Source organism: Saccoglossus kowalevskii, chromosome 4 (assembly GCF_978046115.1).
Source record: "Saccoglossus kowalevskii chromosome 4, keSacKowa6.1, whole genome shotgun sequence".
Classification (NCBI taxonomy): domain Eukaryota; kingdom Metazoa; phylum Hemichordata; class Enteropneusta; family Harrimaniidae; genus Saccoglossus; species Saccoglossus kowalevskii.
This window is the reverse complement of record NC_140644.1, coordinates 17859325-17879761: the sequence shown is the minus strand read 5'-3', so window position 1 is coordinate 17879761 and position 20437 is coordinate 17859325. Positions and strand designations below refer to the sequence as shown.

Genomic DNA, 20437 nt, shown 5'->3' with positions numbered 1-20437 from the left:
GAATTTTTTTAACCTTGCAACATGTCAGCACGGAAAACAGAATAAACTTACTGGGTAATTCTATATTATCGAATTGGAAGACACTTTTTCGATAATGCGTCCTCGTTCTGATCTGCAGTCATTCAATCATCAATAAAGATTTTGTCTTTGAGAGATATTACTATGTACTTTGTGACAAACGACCACAAACAGAATTGTCAATTTAAAAGACGTTGCTTTACCCATATGCATAATTTTGACGTCACTCAAGCGCCCTGTCACTAGAAGACGTGATTTATCAGGCAGAGATGTCTAGACCGTACTTATCCGGGTAAGAGCCCATGTCCGGGCAAACACCCCCCTCCCCCTACTTTTGACACAATAAAGAAGTTGACGTCATATCTGGGCACACGCCCAGGAGGTCTTTTTCTACACAAAAAATAACTATTTTCTATTCCTTGACTGTGGTTGTATTAACAGTTGATTTTCTTGCAGTCTGTCGTGATGCTTATAAAAATTCTTTAAATATAATTGTTAAAAGGTATTTCGCTTTCTGCTTTCAGGGAAGCGTGTTCACCGCTGATTTACATTTATTTTTCAAGATTCTTTTTTCCAGAATCATAACAGTCAGCAAGTCTATGAAAATATATATTAAAGCAGAAATGGTAGTTCTCTTATCACTACGTTCAATTACCCACCATAGACTCCAGTCAGTCAAAATGACTATTTTGAACTGTAGGCATTAATCAGCGATTCTGCAGATGACAGAGAGGTAGAATCTAGGTCAGGGGAAGCCCAATGACCCCAAGATTCTATTTCCCTTGCGTCACGAACCACGTGACCGAGAGCATATGGCGACGCCATGGACAGCTATACAATCACTCTGGTTCCTTTCTCTGCATCGAGGACTTAGACCAACGCTACGGAAAGAGTGGGGTGGTTGGGGGGTGACCCGGAGTCTATGGTGGGTATGAACTATGTGAATAGGCGGGTTCGGATAACCCTCTGCCTAAATTCACTATGTTCAATTACCCACCATAGACTCCAGTCAGTCAAAATGACTATTTTGAACTGTAGGCAGAGTCAGATGCCGATAGGTGGCGGGTTTTCCGAGCAAACAGAAAAATTATGAAAGTCTCTTACAGTCCGGGATGAAACACTCAACACCCTAGTTAGGACCCAAAAAAGGGTGGTGTCTTCCCTTGCCTGTGCTGTCCCCGGAGCAAGAAGCCAAAATGCTGATACGGTGACAGGGTTCGGTGTGCCCAAAAAAGCTAGATCCCAACCCAATTCTGGGGGGGGGTAGTATGCTTTCGAAGTAAAGACCGAAACAGTTCTGCATGAGGGCATAGGCAGCAAAGCAGGACCTGGGAGCTTCCAGGTGAGTGCTGACGGTAGGGAAATCTGTCCGCATAAAATGCCAAGACTGACCCATTGCCTATGTGCAGGGACCCTTGTGGTCGTTCGGGCTGGGTCAGCAAACCAAGACTGGCCCGCTACGACGGGACCCAACCTAAAGAGACCTTACTCAATGGATACGGTGTCTGTTAGGTGATAGTTGATAAAGATGTACTGCGTTCTCCAGAAGCCTGTCCTCCGTGTATGCTCGAGGGGGGCACCTGACACTAGCACCAGTGAGTTGGCAATCGCACAGACCTCATGCGCTCATACTTGGTGTCTCTGCAAGCTCTGTGTCGAGGAAGTTAAAGTATTATAACCCTCTAATACAGTTGCAGTAAACTACCTGGTTATGGAAGTGGGGAGGCCGGCCTATCCTGACTGCCTGGGCCGTAACACAAAGACATGTGCCTGGCACCCCGTCCTGAATCCTTAGTACGGTTTGGTAGCAACTCTGCTCAAACCGGGCAGAGAAGCAATTTCTCCTGACCCCCCCCCCCCCCCCCCCCGGGCAGAAAAAATTTGACAGTCGGGGGATGATGATCGGGTGAGGATCGTGTCCTGGGATTTGGTTCTAGGCGAGAAACCTGATTTGTGTCTTTCAGAAGAAACAACAATGAACAAGAAGAACAATGCCCCCAGCTCTGGTCGACGCCTACCTGAGGCAAGGGCCAGTAGGAAGACTATTTTCCACATCGAAAAATTTAAGTGGTGCTGATCAGAGAGGCTCTAAGGGTGGTCTGCTTAGAGCAGACAACACAGCCAACATGTCTGAGTTGGGTGGTTCCCTTGTATGGGGTCTTGGCGTCTGGAAAGCAGTAAATAGTCTCCTGTAGCCAATGATCGTTGCATAGGACAAACCCACTTCGTCAAACAGGTGGACAAAGGAGCCTGCTACCTGGCCAATAGAGAGATGGTATGGATCAATCTCCCTTCCGCTACACCAATCAGTGTATGCTCGCAGCCTAGCAATGTAGTCTGCATTGGTGGAACCCCTGTTCGCCCTGGCCAGGAAGTTGGCAGCCCGCTCAGATAAGGCTTTCGTATGTGCTGGTCTAATGAGAGCCTCTATGCGTTTAAGTGATACCCGCTGGGCTCGTTGGTAGTGCGCCATTTGGTTGGGACGGCAGGTCCGGTAAGTGCTGAAGTACTACTGGTGTTTCGACTAGCATTTCCGACAGAAGTGGAAACTAGGCCTTGCTTGGCCAATTGGGTGCGACCAATGATAATATGCAGGCGTGCACCTGTCAAAGTTTTCTCTGGTGCCCAATGAACTAGCGGGAAGAGAGGAAAGGGACCCTGGCCCAGGCTCCTGGAGTCGACAGGAGTGTTACGTACGTCGCAAGCTTGGCATTCTGGGGTGCGGTAAACCGGTCTAACCTAGGACCGTCCCACAGCCGAAACAGCCTGGAGGCTTGTATGAGCCACCCAGTGTACTGGAGACGAAGCCGCCCTGAAAGGGCATCTGCCAGACTGTTCCTCATTCTGGAAGGTGGTGTGCGGTTAGCTCCACATTGTATTCCAGGCACCAAAGGAGAATTTGCTTCGCTAGGACTGACAACGATGAGGAACGCGTCCCCCTCCTTCTTGAAGGAGACCACTGCTGCGTTGTCTGTGCGAAGCAGGACTCTGGGATCTTGAACTACAGGTAGAAAGCATGGTAATGCTAAGTATACTGCTTTCAGTTCGAGCCGGTTGATATGGTAGTCCCGAAACTAATGCTGGGGCCATATCCTTGGACTTGTTCGTTCAGTAGTTGCGCTCCCCAACCTTGGGAGGAGGCATCAGTTACCAGAGTCATACCTTCAGCGAGCGGGTCCAAGGGGGCCCCCTGTCCGAGGCTAGCCAGTGATGACCACAGATCAAAAACCTGTCTATCTAGTTCCCATAGAAGAGCTCGGCGTTATAACAAGCGTTATAGTGGGTGGCTGCATGGTGCAGCCTGGGGAACAACCCTTGAACCGAGGTCATCATTCCGATGATCCGCATTAGTTCTCGGAGGGACACTGAGGGAATGCTGACTAGGCATTCGACTAGGCTTCTTAGCGCTAAGCAACACGCTTGCAATAGCTAAACCAAGCTTACCTCTGTGTCAAAACTCCATGACCAGGGACACCAACTCCGCGTTGGGTCGAGGTGGGACTGGTGAACATGTAGGGCGCTGTGCATAACCCGAAATCGAAGGAGATGTCAACTCGCTGAGTACATCGGTATGTGCAGGTAGGCCCCGCTTAAGTCTAGTGGGGCTAGCCAGTCGAAACGGTGGATGGAGAGAAGAACCCTGAATGGTGTCTCCATGTGGAACTGATCGAGGAGCATATACTGATTCAGTCTGCCTAGGTCCAGAACTGGACGCCCGCCACTTGAAGATTTGGTACTACGAACACATTTGGGTAGAAGCCTGGATTTAGTTCCGGCTGATCTACCCTGTGTATGGCGCCTTTTCCCCGCAAACTGCTACTTCCTGTCTGATTGCTTCCGCCGTGCGAGAGTCCCCTAGCAGTGACCAACAGGGGAGACACTGACGGGGGAGATGGAGATTTCAGCGGTATCCCGTAACCGGATGTCACCACCTGGAAAGGTTCAGGGATCGGTCACCCGCTGTCTCCAAACCAGACTACACCGGCACAATCTGTGTACAACAGGGATATGTGGCCATGGGTTCGGCAGTTGCGAGGGGGTGCTCTCTTCTCCCATGAGGTGAGTTCCCCAAGGCCTGAGATAGTCACTAAGTTGTGACCTGGCCACTCGCCAAACACATGCCTGTCCCCCCGATTGGAGAGGTGAGCGTCAAACATGCTTCCCCTGCCAACTGGCTAGTGGATTCGATCTGAACCCTCTGGTTCATTGCACTCCGAAGCCTCGAGACTGTACCCACCATTCCCTGAACAAAGAGGGTGGAAGATGTCCAGTCTGTGTCACTGAGGTGGGGACGTACCCCCTGACTCAGCTTGTCGGCAAAAACATGTGCATCTAAGGCTGCATCTCATAGCACATTAGTGGCCCCGGCCAATAGAGCCAGGTGACACTAGGGGATGTCGCACATAGATGTGCGGTGGCCTGCCAGTAAATGTGTCGCCTGGTCTAGGAGGCTGGTGAGTTCTGCCTCTGAGGTCTCCAGAGTCCTGGGCGTGCGCAATAATGCACTCAAGCAACTCTGCCTTCGGGGCTGTATGGGTCGTCTCCGATTGAGTTGGCGAGAACGCCCATGGAACGCGGCTGTCCCCCTTTGCCCAGTTTGCCAAATGAAAATTCGTGGTACCGGAGTCTGGGGAAGTAGCCTTGGGATCCGGTTGGGGTGTTTTGGTCTCATCCCACGCTATGGGGTCTTTCTTACTATTATGTCATTGCTACAATTAACAGTATATGGTTATGATTAATAAAACATACACGACGATATTTTAACGCGGTGTACGCGTCATAGAAAATGTAATTAAGTGGTGTATCATTATTAAAAACAGGATTATTTTTTTGTTCATCCTATTTTAACTAATGATACACCCCAGAGAGTAAAAAGCCCCCCCCCCCCCCCACAATCCTAGCTACGGGCATGCTAAATTCTACCCAAACACAATTTCGTCTGTCACCAGATTAGCATAACATCCATAACCAATTTAGCTCCGACTTTGGAAGGAATTCAGTCGACATAACAGGAGAATCGACCTGCCCATACAGACGAAAATATACACACTGCCGCTAAACCGCCGTGCTGACCGTCACAGGGACATAAATAAAGTCATTCCAACACCATACTTTAGATGGCGCTCTCACTATAGACCGCCACATAGCATTGTTATTATATACCGGTATTACTACAGTCTCATGACATTACCAAAGCAATCGACAATGTGTATTTAGCGAGTCGTCAACGTTCTCATTTCACAGGCAAGAGACGTTAAAAACACGTTTAAAGATAATTTAACAGATAAAAAAGACCATTATCCCCATATTATATTATGTTCATATATACTAGTAAATATTTATGATCTAATAAAACGTTCATTAATAGTTGTAATAATAAGTAGAAATAGAAGTTTGATTAAACAAGAAATGGTAATATAATTATGCACGGGCACCTCATGCATGAGATTAACATTTGGAGTGGAGACTTGGATTCCCCTGTCTTCCTGAATAGTCTGCTAATGAACCACTTTTGGATGTCATTTTTGAACAAAACAAAGCGGAAGTTCAGAATATGACCTTTTAATTGTCAAATTATTAATCAAACTTCACAGAGAGGTGGCTTAACAAAATGGCTGCAGGTCACCTGATTGCTGACAAATGTCAGGGCATATAAACATAAAACAAGCGAAGGTTCCACCCTAAAAAAATTCCAATCACTTCACAATAGCTACAGCCAGTCAGTCCACGACTCGACTCGACCATAAATCAAACAACGACACAAACACAAACACTCAGTATCCATGGAAACGTACACTTCAAATAGCAATAACACAGAGTGTCCAATTACAAATCATACGTAAGCGGACACTGGAGTTGAAAAGACCGTCAAGAGAAACTCAGGTAGTGTAGACACCTTTCTGTATGCAGCTCAGTTTAATATTTAGCACTCAGTCAAAAGTGATTTTTATTCAGACATTCTGGCCAGCATAAATAGAAATGAGACTTTGTAATAATCCACATTATATAGTTCTTATCGTATTCTGTAATTCTGCATGTACCTTGTACCTAATGACCTCGCGAATGCAGAAGTTACTAAGATAGGCTTATTATGAAATATACTTGGCTTTACAATAGTAAATCCCGGACTCAGACAGGATTTTGATACATTAGTAGAGCACGCAGCAAGATTATTTTTGAACACAAATCAAATATAAATGTTAGAAAAACCATAGCAGGCAGATGAAAGCAACTGATGTGTTATTCAAACTTTCTCGACGGAAAGTAAACTAAACACGCTTTTGAATATTCTCCATTACATTTGAATATATATTTAACTCATTGAATAGGTCCCCTCAAGTGTTTGGGCCTCCATACATCATCGCCATTATATTTCGAAGTTAGTACAGGAGTTAGTGACATCAGTTGATTTATTTAGTAACTTATTGATTTAATTGAGTTGAAATTCCTTGATTTGTCATTAATTTTGAAGCACAGGTTCAGCGCGTTCATGGGCGCTCCCGGAAATACTGAGCAATTTTGAGATAAAGCGTTTTATTATAGGTTTTGTAGTGTGGTGGCACATCAAAATCATTTAAAATATATTTGGCAAAAGAGATGGCATTACCAAAAAGTGATAGCTTGCTTAAATACTATGTTAAACTTTTTTTTTGGAAATGACTATGATGTCTTAACATTAAGTAATGTATGCAGGCGAACAAGCGTGTTTGTACAGGTATTCAATACCATATATCCTCGCACATCGCAATAAATTATTAGATGGAAGGGGTTATTTATTAAACATTACAACCATCGTTTAATTAAATTATTTTAATTGGCTTGACTGTCATTCTGTAAAGGCTTCAAATACATAAAACAATAACCTGGGTCTGTCGAACGCAGATGTAGATTATTTGATACTTGACAACTCAGGTGGGCTCTGAAGGGCACTTGGCTATAAATACACTTTGCATAGGTAACACCATGGAGACAGAAGGGTCTTGTTAGGGCATAGCCCGAAACAACTTCCTGATACCCTACGGCGTTACCGTTATAGAGAACGTGTTGTTAATATACGCAGATTGTATAACGATACATTGTGACTTTGAATTGTGACCCGCAAACGACACATGAAGAAGAATGTGGACTTCCCAAGCCGTACACAGTGGAACACTATTGTTTACAGCAACATTGAATTACATCTTCAGTTAAGAATGCACACCAGGGCACTACTTTATCTCTTACTTCTATCATGGATTAACATGATTCAATCAGGTATGGCACTAATTAACAAAACTGGAAACATTGTGATATTCTTTTGAATAATCCAGCATAATAATCGCGTACTCTCTAAATACGTGTGCTTTTTTCCAGATGGCGGACCAAGTCGAATGAATGATTATTTCTGTCCTCTCTGTTATTCCGAACCAACTGATGATGTTTCAAGTTACAAGGTTAGTGCAGTATTATCTATAATATGGGAGTTAAGAGTTCATTGTTCACAGAACTATTCGCCCATTATCCAAATGTACAATAATGTTTAAATGCTTTCATTTTTTAATTAATATAACTAAATCGTATCACTGTGAAGATGTCTCATTCTTTCATGACAACAACGAGAGATTTCCGTCAGATTTATCCCTCCCAGTATGAGGGTATTATTTTAAATGTGTTCACGGGTTGCTGTGTTACAATGTTATGAAACCCCAACCAAATTGTAATATTCTCCACTCAAGTTCATTGACATATAGTTAATGTTGAGGCACATAAACTGATGACGTGTATGGTATGTTCATATTTCAGGATGTTGTGGTCGTAACATACAATGTGGGCTATTTACCATATCCTCTCACATTCATACCAAAAGATAATTGTAAGTACAACATTGATTTAATATTGGATTGATCGGTAATCAAAAGTCAGCGTGATCTCGACTGGAATTTTAAATATTAGAACAGTTGTCAAGACGACCATTTGAATGAATATCATTTCATGTTCAACAAAGGACTTTGCCGGCTAGCTGAAATCAACTACATTATGTATTCATACTGGATTCTTGATTTTGTTTCTAAAAAGGTTTTGATGTGAGCACGGTATCTTTTTTCTTGAGCCTATCCAATGTGCTCTTTCATATGTAGTTTGTAATGTAATGTGTGACTATGAATATCACTGCACTGATTATATATAGTATTTATGACAATAAATAGTGTACGAATTGTGTTAGATAAACGAACCGAAAAAAGGGACGCGATACTAAGCTTGAATAATTAACTGTTGCCAATGTCTGGTGACGTTATGAACTATTGCAAGCTGTCCAGTATAAAAGAATAAAACAACAACTGACTTGCCGATAGTCAAACATTTTACTGACTTTAGAATTTAGAAGGGGGGAGAGTAAACCATAGTCATGCATTTTTAAAGATAACAGAATTAACAAAAAAAAGAAAAAGCCAAAAAACAAGCTATGTTTGTCTAATCACGCAGTCGGTTTAATTTTGACTTTGTTAATGTCAAAACGTTAACATTTTCAATGAGGGTCACACGTCATTTAATAACACTCCTGTATTTTCGTTTCAGGCCATATGACGATATACACCGCAGTCGTTGAGGATAATTTGGATATATCAGTGATAAAGTCGTCTACATTTAAGTGTACTGACGTCACTAAAAGAACACACAAAATTAGCTTCGATGTCACGCTCTATGCGCCACAAGATAATTGGCCAACATCTCCGCAAATACCCGCCAATGAGTGGGGAGAATACACCGAATTGTTAGCGGAATACAATCTAAACGTCATATCCGGTTTTACGACTTTGGAGTGCACATGGAAAATTCCTTCTCTGAATCCATCAGTGATTCCTTTGGTCGTCAACGCGACAGTAAAAGGTAGAAAATGAACTGATATATTGGTAATGAAACTGAACGACAATATAATTCATAATTATTTTTGCCGATACTAATCAGCTTCTGCGTTCGTGTTTACACAGCTTGTCCACGTGGCCTTTATGGTGTTAAATGCTCGAGCTCATGTAATTGTCTGAATGGTGCCTCCTGTCACAGTTTCAACGGTGCATGTCTGTGTGCCCCAGGGTGGAGAGGAATATCATGCGACCGAGGTAGTACAATTTTATTGCGCATGCGCGTTAAAGTATGCAAATAGTCACAAGCAAACAAACATATACATACCAACACGCAACACGGACTAACAACTCATCCATACTAAACCGGTCTATGCAAAATCAGAGTAAAACAGAAGTTTTTTTTAGTTATGCATTTACAACAGTTCCTAAGTTCCAATGTAACTGCAAACTAAGTACGATCCAACTCAACGATCTCCCGGGTCGCAATCTTCTCAGTCAGTCATATTATTTCCTTATTGTTCTATTGCAAAATGTCGTTTATAACATCCCAAGCTTCATGCGGCTTTCTGGTATGCAAATGAGATCGGACGCGTTAATAAGATTTAGTAGGACGCACACACAAATAACAAAAGTGGTTTTACTTTTTATTGAGAAATTAATTACGAATTGGAGACATTCTGGTTGGGTTCGGTCGGCCACATTCCAACATGAACGGAACAACTTGAACATGAAAACTCACGAATCCCTTGTTCAACGTTAACGTGAACACCATTTATTGCTGATTAGAGAGGTGTAGAATGTCATAAAAGCATAAACATTGCATAACTAGATGAAAACTAACAACTGAGCGCGGACTACACTAGAACAGAATTACCGTTAAACCGTTAATAGGGTAAATGGAACATCATGGTGTTGACAAACTGCACCGGAATAATTATGTATGACATCTATAAACACATAACTTGGAATTACTAATTAGAATTAAATTGGAACATATCACTTACGGTTATTATGATTTCAACGATAGACATATTTAAAAGTCTATAAACAGAACCGTGACCCATAGTATCAGATTTATTAACCGAGTGTAGTAAGTTTCAAAAGTTTCTCACGAACGGCTCGGAACATTACTGCACTATAAATAAATAAATATAAATAAATCTGATATCATTGGACACTCATTAAATGTTCTCTATATAATACTAGTAACTTACTCAAACACAAATTATGACTCCTATTATTATTATTATTATTATTATTATTATTATTATTATTATTATTATTATTATTATTATTATTATTATTATTATTATTATTATTATTATTATTATTATTATTATTATGTCAGCTTTTCCTGAAGTTGTAATTGAGGCTACGAGAGATGACGTGTACATAAGTAACGAGTTGACCTTGACCTGCGGTGCATATCACTTCAATGTATCGAGTATACGATGGTTCTATAATGACAATCAAGTAGGAGAGTTTGGGTAAGTTTTAAAATATGCTAAACTAGTAATCATAATTTGATCTGTGTTACACAACGTATTAAACATAAGGCAAAACATATACACATGTTGTGTTACTGTTTGTCTAGTGTATTGGGAATTACTTACTTTGGTTGTCTATACAAATACAGGGATGTGGAGTACCACATACCGTTTGTACTGGACGTCAACTACGAAGACAAGCAAGTCACAACTGGTACTTACAAATGTGAGATTACCAGTGACACAAAAAAAACGTATTCAGGAGTTTATCAGCTACAGACAGAAGGTAAATATTAAATTAAAAAAAGATTGTTTCACTGCGAAATAACCTGATGCTTATGTTGTAAGTTACGTGATTTCAGAATGTCCGCAAGGAATGTGGGGTTTACTCTGTGTTTGGAACTGCGCATGTTCAGTAAATTCTACTTGCGAAAGATATAGTGGATGTCTGTGTTTTGCTGGCCTTATGGGAAGCTCTTGCGATATAGGTGAGTGACTTTTAACTATCGTCGGCAAGCACAGGTGATTATATGCTAATTATGTTAATTGAGCTAATACATTCTAAGCGATATGTTTCCTGTTACTGCCCACTTTTACGAACGATCGCGGATAATTTACTCAAACAATTGCCACTGTAACCAAATTAGCAAAAAAAACTGATTTTCTTCTTGTGTCCAACTAATATTGAAAAAAAAATACCAATCAAGTTTAAGTTTCTTGTTTTCCATGGAAGACTAGTACCAGAGTGTTTTTCTATGTGATTATGGTGTGATGTGGTTTGAAATTCGCTGCTGATTTGACATGTATTCAATTTGTTTAAGTAGTTTCACGGCGGCCATTTTTGATTTCACTATGATACATTTTTGGTCTGACGGACAAAAGTTCACTGAAGCTGATAATATCACAATAATTGTGATGAATTACCTGCATATAATTGAGCCACAGTTAATCCACGAGCACGTGAATCAACAAAAGTTTGATTTTACGATAGCTTATGGCAATTATATTTGAAACAATGTGCTTTACGCTGATTTTAATGAGGTTTAAAGTGTAACTGAATTGGGACAATTGACTTTCTTTGTGTGCAAAATTTATTTATAAACAACATTATGAAAAAAAACAAGTGAAAAATGTACATAAATTAAATAAACAATCAATAATAAAGTTCTGGATAAGGAAACGCCCACGTCCAATTTCTTGGCCGACTCAGAACGAGGCTTCAGCTAGAGAACCTAATTAGCATGCAAGGGTGATTTGTGACGTCACGGGGGGAACTTGTCATCGTTTCACAATGGCCGCTATACGCATGCAGTGCTCGGAAAGCGACACGGAATCTATCTTATCATCGTCTGACGAGAGTTATGAGATCGAGGAATATGATGACAACGAGAGATGTCACGATTTTGTTTTACAGTGCCAGAGACAAAGTGGCCCATACAGGTTTGAACCTGCGAGAAAATACGCGATGTGGGTGATCGTGTACCTCCCCAAAATGACCATGACGATTCAGGCACCCGGTTAAGGCACAGACACAGAGTTTTGAACATCGTGACCGAAAATCTTAACGTTGTTATTTTTATAAAAAAAACCTGAACAATGTATCAATAATGTTAGAAAATCTGCACTCTAAAATGTAAATTTGTGTGCGTCCGGTAGGACGCGAATACCTACAACTGCAAGATCGAAACAAATGAAATTGTACTGATAAATGATTCGGGCGTAAATGATACGTACTGATAAATGATTCGGGCACTGCAGATAACGTTATGAGGAGAAGGTCCATTCCAATATTTCCTGGTGTTCTTGATGGCTTTGGTCCACTGATGCCGTAAATTCGAATTATTGTTGTTTCCCCCCAAGGAGAAGACAAGCCAAGGACCATAAAAGCATAATATTACACGTCTTTGTGTATTTGTCAATTTTGCATATATTTGGTATATATATGTTCGTATATATCTAGAAAAATCTCGTCTTTCGTTAATAATTTCATTTGTTTGAAAGGTCCACCGACCGTGTCCCAATAATTTGTTTGGAATATCGATCCCCGTTGGTTTCTCCAAACGGTCCCGACGTCCGCCATTCAACACAATCAGCATTTTTTTATAGCAATTCACCGGGATCATGTTCCGTAATTTGCTGTAAAACCAAATAATGAAACAAGTACTATTTATTATATATTTTTTTACCTCTCGAAACTACAACAGTGCGTAGAGTTATTGCAGTGGAATAGTCGCCTTGAAATCGATGGAACTTCAACTATCCATTTCTCACTTTGAAATAAAAAAAATCGAAGAACATCGGGGGATATATTATTAACCAGTCTTGCCAATCGCTAGCTTTATTTTATTCGAATCCATAAAATTCATGAGTTTTTTGACATTTGTTGGCAACTTCCGCGCTAAAAATGGATGAAAATGTGGGTGTGGTTCTCTCGCAAAGTTCTGTTGATAATACGGACAAATATGGTTCTGTGACCCAGGTCGTGCCCCGATCAGGTGACTCTCATCCAATCAATGATGTTGTAATAAAGCATATATTCGTCGTACCATCCAATCTCCGGCGTCGATTCACTAAGTTTTTTTGCGCTGTGACAGGCTTCACAATTATTCACTGAAAAAACATCGGCATATTTTGACCATGGAGCTCCATGTTTTGACAAACGGATGGGATTTGACCTCAGTTCAAAAAAAGAAAAAAAAACAGGGCTGAGATACAAATCAGTTTTGTGAGTTGGGAAATAAGATAAACCAGACTAGGCTGGGGTCGACGATTTTCAGTATCGAAGGACTTCCGTGTGAATCATAATTTTCAAATTGTTCATCGGCTGGTCACCAAATACGTCCATGCTGATCGTGACTTAATTTTGAAAATTGGATGTCAAATTTTATCAAAGACCGACGCCATCACAACCATTCAATCATAGGTGGGAATGTACGCACTTGTTTTGGAACTTTGTATCAAGATGACTGGCGACAACGCCGACGCACCAGGCAGCGTACGTGGGTTTTGCACGTATTAATAGTCCGGGCATGGGATCGGTTCTCTTACCAGCAAATAAAATGAGTGAAAAAAAGGTAATTTTATAACAAGAACAGTTTCATTTCGTATATAGCAAATCTTATTGTATCCGAACGACGATTGCATCGTGTGATTTAAATTTATCACAATTTTCCTTGCAGCCAATACGACACTCGTCACCTTGCCGATTGTAATTTACTTCACAAAGTTGTTGGTGCCCAATACTCGCAACACTAAAATAATTCAACAAGATATCTTTGTAGTAAAATGTCATTTTACTCTTGATTATTTTATTTTATTATTTTATTCCCCTTACCGCCTTGAATTTCAAATCGATTATATATCGAACTGTGTTTTCCTTTACTGTGTGAAAATAATGAGGTCATACTCATGTCACAATACTTTGAAGCTGATGCCATGAGACTGCGAACCTGAGGCCACGATGATGCCACAAAATAGGCGAGGCGAGCACAGCTTCAATTTTCAATGACGCGAAGCTGATGCCACAATGATACGTTGCTGGGGCGACAATAAAGCCATGCGTAGGCGACAATGATGCCACAAAGGCCAAAGCTTTCGCGAGAACTGTACTGTATGCTGGTTTACTAAACGCTTGCGTATGGAAAATGGTTAACAATCTTGTCTGCTAGCAATCTCCTGCTTTATGGTCCCGTTGGTGGCGCCATTTCGGCAACACTCGTAATGCCGAAAAAACTCGAAGGTGACGGGAGAGGGGGGCGTGGCCCGGTTTTGGAATATCATTGACTGTTTACCCAATTTATATACCATTTTCACTTGATTTTTTTTCATAATGTTGTTTATAATTATTTTTTGCACACAAAAAAGTCAATTGGCCCAATTCAGTTACACTTTAAGATTAAATTGCCATTACAAACACGGAAATACTTTCCTTTTTCTCACAGAATGTGAAAGCGGTTCATATGGACGGAATTGTAGTGAAACATGTGAATGTCTAGACAACGGAATCTGTGATCCGGTCACTGGGAATTGTACTTGCATAGCAGATTGGCACGGAAAGTATTGTAAAGGTAAAACTGCCATCATTTACTTGGATATTCAAGTAATGCATCCACCCGCTTGAACTCGCATTGACCGTGAAGTCAAATTATATTTTATATATATATATATATATATATATCATCATTGTCATATCGTTTATTTTTTACAGTTGAAGTAGCCAATCAATCAAATATGATAGGCGTAATAACAGGCGTAATACTTGCTGCTTTTATCGCAGTTTTGGTTATCATAATTGTACTCAAGCGCCGTAAACCGAACGGATCCGTCTACACCTCTGCATCGGTCCGTCTTATGATGCTTGAAGTAGGTAGTGAGACACAGTCAGCTGTCATACAAGTGATCCAATAATAATTTATTTTAGTATCAGTTGTATCCCAGATGAATGTGCAGAATATTAAAGTTTTCCGTCCATATGTGTGACGTTGTGTAAAATACCAAATTCCAATTGAATTCACATCAATGTGATATTCACTCGTGTTTCAGAATATTGCAAAAACAGACAACGAAAGTGTCGACGATGCCATGATACAAGATATTACAAAGTGGATAATTAAAGCATCTGAATTGGATATCGGTGATAAAATTGGTGAAGGTGGATTTGGGGAAGTTTATAAAGCCCAATATAAGAAACTTGAAGTGAAGGAAATTAATGTTGCTGTCAAAATGTTGAAATGTAAGTTTTTCAGTTTGTGCATAATAATTTTTTGAGTGTACGTCTTTTTAGAAAATTCAATCGACTTCATAAGTTAGAATATATCGGCTCTACATCAGCATAATATTATGTGGTATTACTATAACATATTGTCTTTATATGAGCCGTACATTCATATTCTGTAAAACTGGTTTTGTAGCCTCCACTTCCAGAGCTGAGGAGAAAGCGCTATTAACGGAGGCTTATAATCACATCAAACTAGGAGTACATCCGAATATTGTAAATTTACATGGAATAGTTGTTGACAGCGGTGAGTCGCAGATTACGTTTTTTTTTAAATTTCCACATGTCAGACTATTATTTGTGTTGAAAATTAGGATTTTCACATTTATTTATTAATTGATGAAATGCACTATAAACTTTCATCTGATAAAGTCAACGTAACATAGAATGTCATGTAAGTTGGTTCATGGCAGCATGGAGGTAGAAAACTCCATGTTGGAAGGTACTAACGGAAGGAGCCACGACGCTATTGTTTTAGCTTTGCCCCATGATCGTTTGTCAATGTTTGTTCACAAACATTGGTTCTGTTCGCTCTTAACACCTTCGTACAATGGGTTACGCTAGTCTCGAGCATTCGGTGATATTCGGAGCAGGGTGATTCGGAGCATGTTCGGAAGCGATAGACGAACCTCGCATGTAAAATGCTGAAAATGGCGTCTAGTTTGAATGCTGTTGTTTCCGGAGGTCTTGGTGAACTTTAATGAAAAATTAGCAGATATAACATCGATTGGAGAAGAACTGATGGACTATCGTGAATCTTTTTGTATTTGTAACAGTGATGAGACTTAATCAATGATTGCCTGTGATAATAACGACTGCATTATTCAATGGAACCATTGTCATTGCGTGGATTTGACGCCCGAAACTATTGAAATTTTTGACCACCGGACATCGGCGAATTCACCACCAGAAAAGATAGTATCAAAAGAAGGGCATGCCTAGACACTTTCTCTGTGATAATATTTTTTAGGAGTCCTTAGGAATTTTTGTTGTAGACACTCGAAATCTCGTTCTTGTTACAGTTGCTAATAACTAAAACATGTGAAATCTGTGAGTCAAACGTTCATCTGTTGAATTTCCGGTTGTGAAATACGTATTTTGACCTTTCACACCTAAACCAACCGAGTGCGCATGTATGATGACCGTAGTTTCATAATGCGCATATATTTTATGGTCACATTTAAAAATCGGCGGGGTTGTATCATATTCCGCTAGCTCGTTACTTGTGTAAACAATCGCAAACTATCATCGACATCAAAGATGAGCTAGACAATGTCCTCATCAGGATTAACTTGGGTTGAAACAAAAGAAAATAAGCCTGTTAAGAAGCTTAAGTGGCCACTTGAGAGGCGTCGTGGCTCCTTCCGTTAGTACCTTCCATGGTTGGTTAAAATGTAGATTTTCTGGAGGGAAGCAAGGCAGCTTCAGTAGTGTTTTCAAAAATCAACAACACAGGTTTAATCTGTGTGCCTATAAGTTTCAAAGATTAACTCAAGACAAAGCAATGTTAGGATGTGTTATCAGTAGCTATCTGACACACATTGAGTGTTTCCAAACATTTGAGTGGTTTGTCTCCGCCCCTGTTTATTTCACAGATTAGTCATTTGCATATGAATGTGTCAGACACAAGGTCACACAGCCACTGAAAAAATCATTGATTTTAGTGTTTTCATCTGCCGATTCTATCGAATTATAGCTATCCCATTCCTTTATTTTTTTGGTTTCCAATAGCCTTACACATTTGGATGTCCCTACACATGTTAAAACAGACCTTGATGGGAAAACAAATTGATTGTTCAGATAAACAAGCTTGAAAATCTTTGCTGTTACTTCATGGACGTTTTCTAAGAGTTTATGTTTTTCAAAATACAAGGTCTTTAACAAAAAATAACGTATACTTATTGTCGTCGGATTAACACCAAATTTTCACAGCTTTAAGGTGACAATGAGAGGAACTTGAATGTGTCCAGGCAAACTATTTCATGGATTATTTACCAATGTGTTGTGGTTTGAGTTGGGGGCAATGCGACTAAAACAGAAATTAAAATTCAGGACACTACTTTTCAATACGCGTTGCTTGAATAAAACTGACCAGACACATTCAATTTACCAGACTATTGAACAACTAGGAAAAGTGAGAAAAAAAACTTCGTATCACCAGCATAAATGCATAATTATTTTTTTTTTTACAAAAAAAGTAATTTTTCACTTTTGCTTAAGTAACGCACCATAGAATGCAGATACGGGCATGGCAAACACACCTTTGAAAAGCTTGAAGTCTGGCGATTCTAAAAATATATACTTTCCTGGGTCTATTTGTACTCATTTAGTCACAATTAGAAAATGAAAACAAGTATGCAAATAATAGTCCCGCTACCGCTACCATTCAGCAATGCTCAAACCCGTTAGCTATTATTATTTGTGTTATATTTAAAGCGGGGTCGCCACCTGCGCATGCGTCAGATGGCCATAGCGTTTCGTTGTTTACAAACAAGCGTCTACCCATGAGCCTTTGCCTTTTTAGCGTATGTTGTTATCGTCGCTTGGGTCTCAATTCTCGTGCGTGCGCAGGTGACGACCCTCCCACTTTAATTCAACTTACTGTAATTCACATTACGCAACTGAAATGTATATTTACTTGTGTGATCGACCACGTTGTCATGTTATACCTAATTGTGATGGTCTTATCAAGACAATTTAACGGTATCATATTCATAGGTGCTCTGCAACTGGTGGTAGAATTTGCCAAAGGGGGCGATCTACTTGCTCATTTACAACGTTTAGAATTACAGAAAACAGTGATGGATATGCCAAAAGAAGGGGAATTTCTTATGACCCTGGCAATACACGTGGCACAGGGATTAGAGTTTTTACATCACAAGCAAGTAAGTACGAGCAAATTATGAGACTTGCGATACAGTAGCGTGGCACACCAGTTTGATATCACTGAATCTTCCACAAAATACATTCATCGTAAACTTTTAATAATGTACGTTACTCCTGTTTTCTGCTTTGATTAAGCCAACAAATTAAATAATTTCCTGTCAGTATCTGTCACTTTATCGCGTATTTGAACATATTATTATTTTTTTAGAATCAACGTGGTAAACAATATGTACAGTGAAGTATAGATTGTGTGCATATAGAGTGAATTTATATCCCCTGTAACAATTTTCAGGTTATCCACAGAGATATAGCAGCACGTAATGTGGTTATTTACGGTGATGGCATCGGCAAAATATGTGATCTGGGTTTATCTAGAGATGTGTACCAATCTATTTATCGACGACCACCATGTCCTCAAGACGACGAGCAGGATATACGACTACCAATAAGATGGATGGCACCAGAAACTCTAGAGGGCGATTTTGTTTACTCTCACAAGAGCGACATGTAAGGATGTAGTGAGTCGTTTATGTTGAATGAACCAACATACATAAATATACATTTTCTCCGGACTAGATTGTATTGCGATATGGTATTGTGTCGTTAGTGTGTGTTTGCGTTATCTCATTATATCGTGGTTTATTACGTAATAACGTCATATTGTCACGTAAAATCTCTCTGTTGCGTTCATTTTCTTACTTCTAAAACTTTCTGATAGTGAGAGGTGAAGGTGGTGACGCCATGTCTTGGAATTATTCATAATTTAAGTTTGACTAGTTTACTTTTAACAAAATACGATACAAAATACCTACTCAAACCACGTGTATGATTTGTTTGTTTGTTTGTTTTATTTTGCGTCCTTAAATTAAACACTGATGTCATAATACAGTCACGTCATATTACTTATATATTAATGAAATACGTTACATGGAATGGCTCAATTATGGAACCTCTATAAATGTCGCATTTGTCTCCACGAATAAACATATGTGCAATGTGTGTTGTATCAACAGGTGGTCTTTTGGTGTGTTGCTATGGGAGATATCATCTCTAGGTAAGAAAAAGACTCTATGTTCTTCATCTTCATAAATACATATGTGATACGAGGTGTACGGCAACATATAAATTCACTATTCGTGTTCTAGGCTGCCGTCCATTCAAAGATGTTAAGGCAGAGCATATAATGGCCATAATTAAAACTGAAAAGCAGCGGCTGAAGAAATACCCGGAGTGTCCTGATGAATTGTAAGTTACCTATTCAGAGTAGGTTCACGTGCGATCTATATACAGTACAGTACTCTATAATTTCCAATGATAATTTTTCCAATGCATATTTTTATGACAGGTACAACCTCATGATTAGTTGCTGGCAGGAAGAAGCGAAGAACAGACCCCCTGCAGCGGTAATGGTCAAACAACTGAAACGTCTTCAAAGTCAGCAGAAGGTATCCATTTAAACTACAATTACAAATAATGAACTTTGATTGTCTATTTCTTGTTTCATTTATTATACTGATACTAGATAATATGTATATATTAATATGTTTATATTTCGAATATATTTGTTGATTTCGAAGTTTGGAATAATATCGCTTGAATTATTCATATTTTGACAGGTGTTCTTCTGCGATGATGAATAATCAACGATTATACTGATGGGGCTTGAAGATTACTACACCTGAATGGATTAAAAATATTACATTAATCTTGCTTACAAGATACAGAATTATTTTATGAATGTACTTGCATTCATAACGTATATTCTAACGATTTCCATTGATATATATTAGTAATACAGAGTTGGTAATGAATCATTGTTGAAATGAACATCAATGGCTAACAAATTAATTATTATTTGTTTCAGCAGATTAGTTTTAATTTCTTGATTCACAACTTTTTATAATACGTAGTTCAATCATTAAATTAGATTCTTGAACTTTTGTTGATGTTATTTTGTTAGGTTTTTGAGAACACGGCTGGATAGAATGTTTTACAACTTTGTTTGCCGATAAGGGCTAACGTGACCTGATTATCTGATTGTTAATTAATCAAAATTTGAGTTATATATTGGATTGAATTTGAACCGTGAATATCATTTGTAATCCTTTCTGAAGGTATAGACAATCACAATTGTGTCGTATCATCAGTGTCTTATGACTACCGAGTGCATGGATTGAATCTCAGCAGTCACGTGAATTTTCCCGCCATTTTATTTACAAAAATGTTAAAAGCAGTGATTTGAATCACTTTATCAAGGGTAATATAGGTTTACATTAATCACGTTGATTAGCAACTGTTTTGAACAGAGTGCAAACCGAAGTTAGAGATCCAAGCCAGCGGGTCTTGGGCATCTATTATTATCCATCTATGTAAACTGGTGCACCTGAATTTTGAAATTGTGATTGGTTCACAGATTTGATATTGGATTA

The 20437-nt window shown here is 39.5% G+C and overlaps 1 protein-coding gene across 1 annotated transcript; it reads left to right on the top strand.

Moving 5' to 3' along the window:
* Positions 1-2009: 2009 nt before the first annotated feature.
* On the top strand, positions 2010-19756 carry LOC102803455 (uncharacterized). The gene is made up of 18 exons (XM_085498282.1): positions 2010-2157; positions 7372-7451; positions 7801-7870; positions 8575-8886; positions 8988-9116; positions 10210-10348; positions 10498-10637; positions 10711-10836; positions 14290-14415; positions 14556-14710; positions 14891-15080; positions 15259-15369; positions 17841-18007; positions 18301-18515; positions 19022-19062; positions 19154-19253; positions 19354-19453; positions 19625-19756. Exons 1-18 carry the CDS (start codon positions 2010-2012, stop codon positions 19646-19648), a joined length of 2373 nt encoding a protein of 790 aa, XP_085354408.1. The 3' UTR covers positions 19649-19756.
* The last annotated feature ends 681 nt before the right edge of the window (positions 19757-20437 follow it).